Genomic DNA, 2,454 nt, shown 5'->3' on the forward strand with positions numbered 1-2,454 from the left:
GACAGCGCAGATGGCCTGGGCGGCTGGCTGGGCGTGGACCGGTGACTGTCGTACAGAGCTTCCCCGCCAGCCTTGGGACCTCTCTCCTTTGGCGACAGAGCTGTCTCACACAACAGTTCGTCACCATGGGCAAGAACGCAGAAGAAATCAAACAACAGAAGCATATAAACCTCCTGTGCACCCACCCCAACCAACCCTGCCCCCTAGCTTCTATAAACCCTGGAGCCCCTGGTCAGGAGGAGGAGGAACCTGCTGGCGGTCATCTTCACACTGTGCTCGTCCCCACTCTCCCAACACTGGGAGAATCCCAGGTTTGCTCTTTAACCTCCTGCGACCAATCGCCTTTTGTCAGAAGCCAACCCTCACCCATAGCACCCTTTGGAGTTGGAACCACCTGGGCCTCCGTCGGCATCCGCCACCGGACAGCAGAATCTTCCGCAGCTGCAGAAGCTGCGAAGTGGTGATGAAATGGTGCAGTCACCATGTGCATGCTGCAACACTAGGCAGCCTTCGGGCTTTTCCTGGACTCTAGAACACCAGCCCTGAGCGGGCTTTGAGGACGCTGCCCCACCTCGCCCCTCCCCTGCTCGCTAAAGCCTAGGGCCTCGGCACTGTCCCCACTTGGCTTTCCAGGACTTGTGTCAGGGCTGCAGCGGAGACCCGGATGGCTCTTTTCCCGCCCCTCTCGATCGCTCCACTCTCGCTCAACTTTTGCTCTTTTGCTTTCTCCGTGGACACTCAGCCAAGAGATTGCACAAGCTTCCTGCTCTGGCGCGGTCTTTCAAAAGCTGGGAGCCAGACTGGGGCACAACCGGCGCCCCCCGCCCCCCAGGGCCTCCACCCGGACCCCACGGAGCGCGCAGCCCGGCTCGCGGCGCCCTTGGGAGGCCGCTTGGGGCGCAGCAGCTCCCCCAGCCGGACGCGGAGCCACATGCTGGAACGCGCCGTCTCGCCGCCGGAGGTGCTAAACTTCACACTCCGCAGCTTCTCCGCCTGTCAGGAAGGCCTCCGCTGGGCTGCCTGTCGGGAACTAGGGCCCGTGAGCTCATGACGAATACATGGCTCCTCATCCATTCCACTCGCCTCCCTTTCCCGCCCTTTCCCTGGCTCAGCCTCAATTTCTTGCCCCCCAATCTTTCGAGGCCCTTCTTAGGACTTAGAAGTCCCCTCTGGACCCCAAGCAGACCCGGGTACCCCCCACTCCCCCTTTCTGTCTTCCGTGCCTCTCGCCCTGCTCGGCTCTCGGGGCTCCTTGAAAGTAGATGTCTCGCCATGCCAGTAAGAGAGCCAAGCTGTTGAGGATCGAGGTGGGATCGGATTCTGACCTCCCTCGGGGCGAGGCTGTTGAACGCCAGAGCCCCGGGGCCCGGCTGCTCCTCCATCCCCTTCCTCGTCTTCGCGCTCTCCTTCGCACCCAGTCCCCTACTCTTCTCCACGCCCTTTCTCTTTCCTTCCTTGCAGTCCTAAATGCGCGAAGCCTCGGGGGCGGGGCACGCAGAGCTGGGACGCTAGCTGCCCGTGCCCCGATTCCGCCCCCTGCCGGCGGTGCCCCACCTCTCCCGAACGGCACAAGAAGAAATCGGGTGCAACTGTAACTTCAGCGGAGGCTTCGGTGGCCCCCAGCAGGGGTCCCGGGACCGTGCACACTGAGGACCAGCGGCCAAGAAGGGAGGCCCGTGAGTCTCTGCCGAAACCCTCCCAGCCTGGTCAAGCTCTCCGCCCCTAGCCGATACACCTCTTCTCCCCGGTCCCGCTCCCTCCCTCCAGCCTCCTTCTCCCAGGCTCCCAGATCCCTCCCTCTGCACCTCCCCAGCACCCTCCCCCTCCGCGGCCCCCTCCCGCGTCCTCCCCCTTCCCCGCCGCCCGGGCCCCGGGCCTCCGGTAGGCCGGACTGCGCCAATCCGCGCCGCGGCCCGCCCCCTGACGCCGAGCTGGGCCCGCGAGGCCCCGCCCGCTGACGTCCGGGATTTGCATGAGTTCTTGTGCAGCCGCGGCCCGGGCTCAGTTGTCTGAGCGAGCGCGAGCCGGGAGCCGGGGCGGGCGCGGGCGGCGGCGGGCCAGACGGGCTGTGCGGGACGAGAGGCGGCGGCGGCAGCGCGGGCGGTGGGGGCGCCTCGGCCGGGGCGGCAGCTGGGCGCCGGCGGGAGCCAGTAGCGTCTGCAGCCGCGCCGGCCACCCGCGCCCCGGCGCGCTCCAGCTCGGCCATGGAGCTGCCAGCTGTTGGCGAGCACGTCTTCGCCGTGGAGAGCATCGAGAAGAAGCGGATCCGCAAGGTAGGGCGGTGCGGGGGCGGCGGCGAGGCGGCGAGCGAGCTGCGGCCGGAGCAGCCGGCGAGGAGGCGGGGAGGGGGTGGGGAGGCTGCGGGCCGGAGCCGGGGATCCCGCGGAAGCTGATGGAGTGCTGTCTCTTCTCCCTCAGGGCAGAGTGGAGTATCTGGTGAAATGGAGAGGCTGG

General features: G+C 66.7%; 1 protein-coding gene across 1 annotated transcript in view; it reads left to right on the top strand.

Annotated features, from left to right (window-relative positions):
* The first annotated feature begins 2,107 nt into the window (after positions 1 to 2,107).
* Positions 2,108 to 2,454, top strand: part of CBX4 (chromobox 4) — a 6,152-nt gene continuing 5,805 nt past the window's right edge. The window contains exons 1-2 of the mRNA XM_003786077.3: positions 2,108 to 2,273; positions 2,419 to 2,454. The exon at positions 2,419 to 2,454 is cut by the window's right edge and continues 1 nt beyond it. Coding sequence (XP_003786125.1) covers positions 2,205 to 2,273; positions 2,419 to 2,454 — 105 coding nt within the window. The 5' untranslated portion in view covers positions 2,108 to 2,204. The remainder of the gene's footprint in view (positions 2,274 to 2,418) is intronic.

Source organism: Otolemur garnettii, unplaced genomic scaffold (genome assembly GCF_000181295.1).
Source record: "Otolemur garnettii isolate 467f Iridium unplaced genomic scaffold, OtoGar3 scaffold00018, whole genome shotgun sequence".
Classification (NCBI taxonomy): domain Eukaryota; kingdom Metazoa; phylum Chordata; class Mammalia; order Primates; family Galagidae; genus Otolemur; species Otolemur garnettii.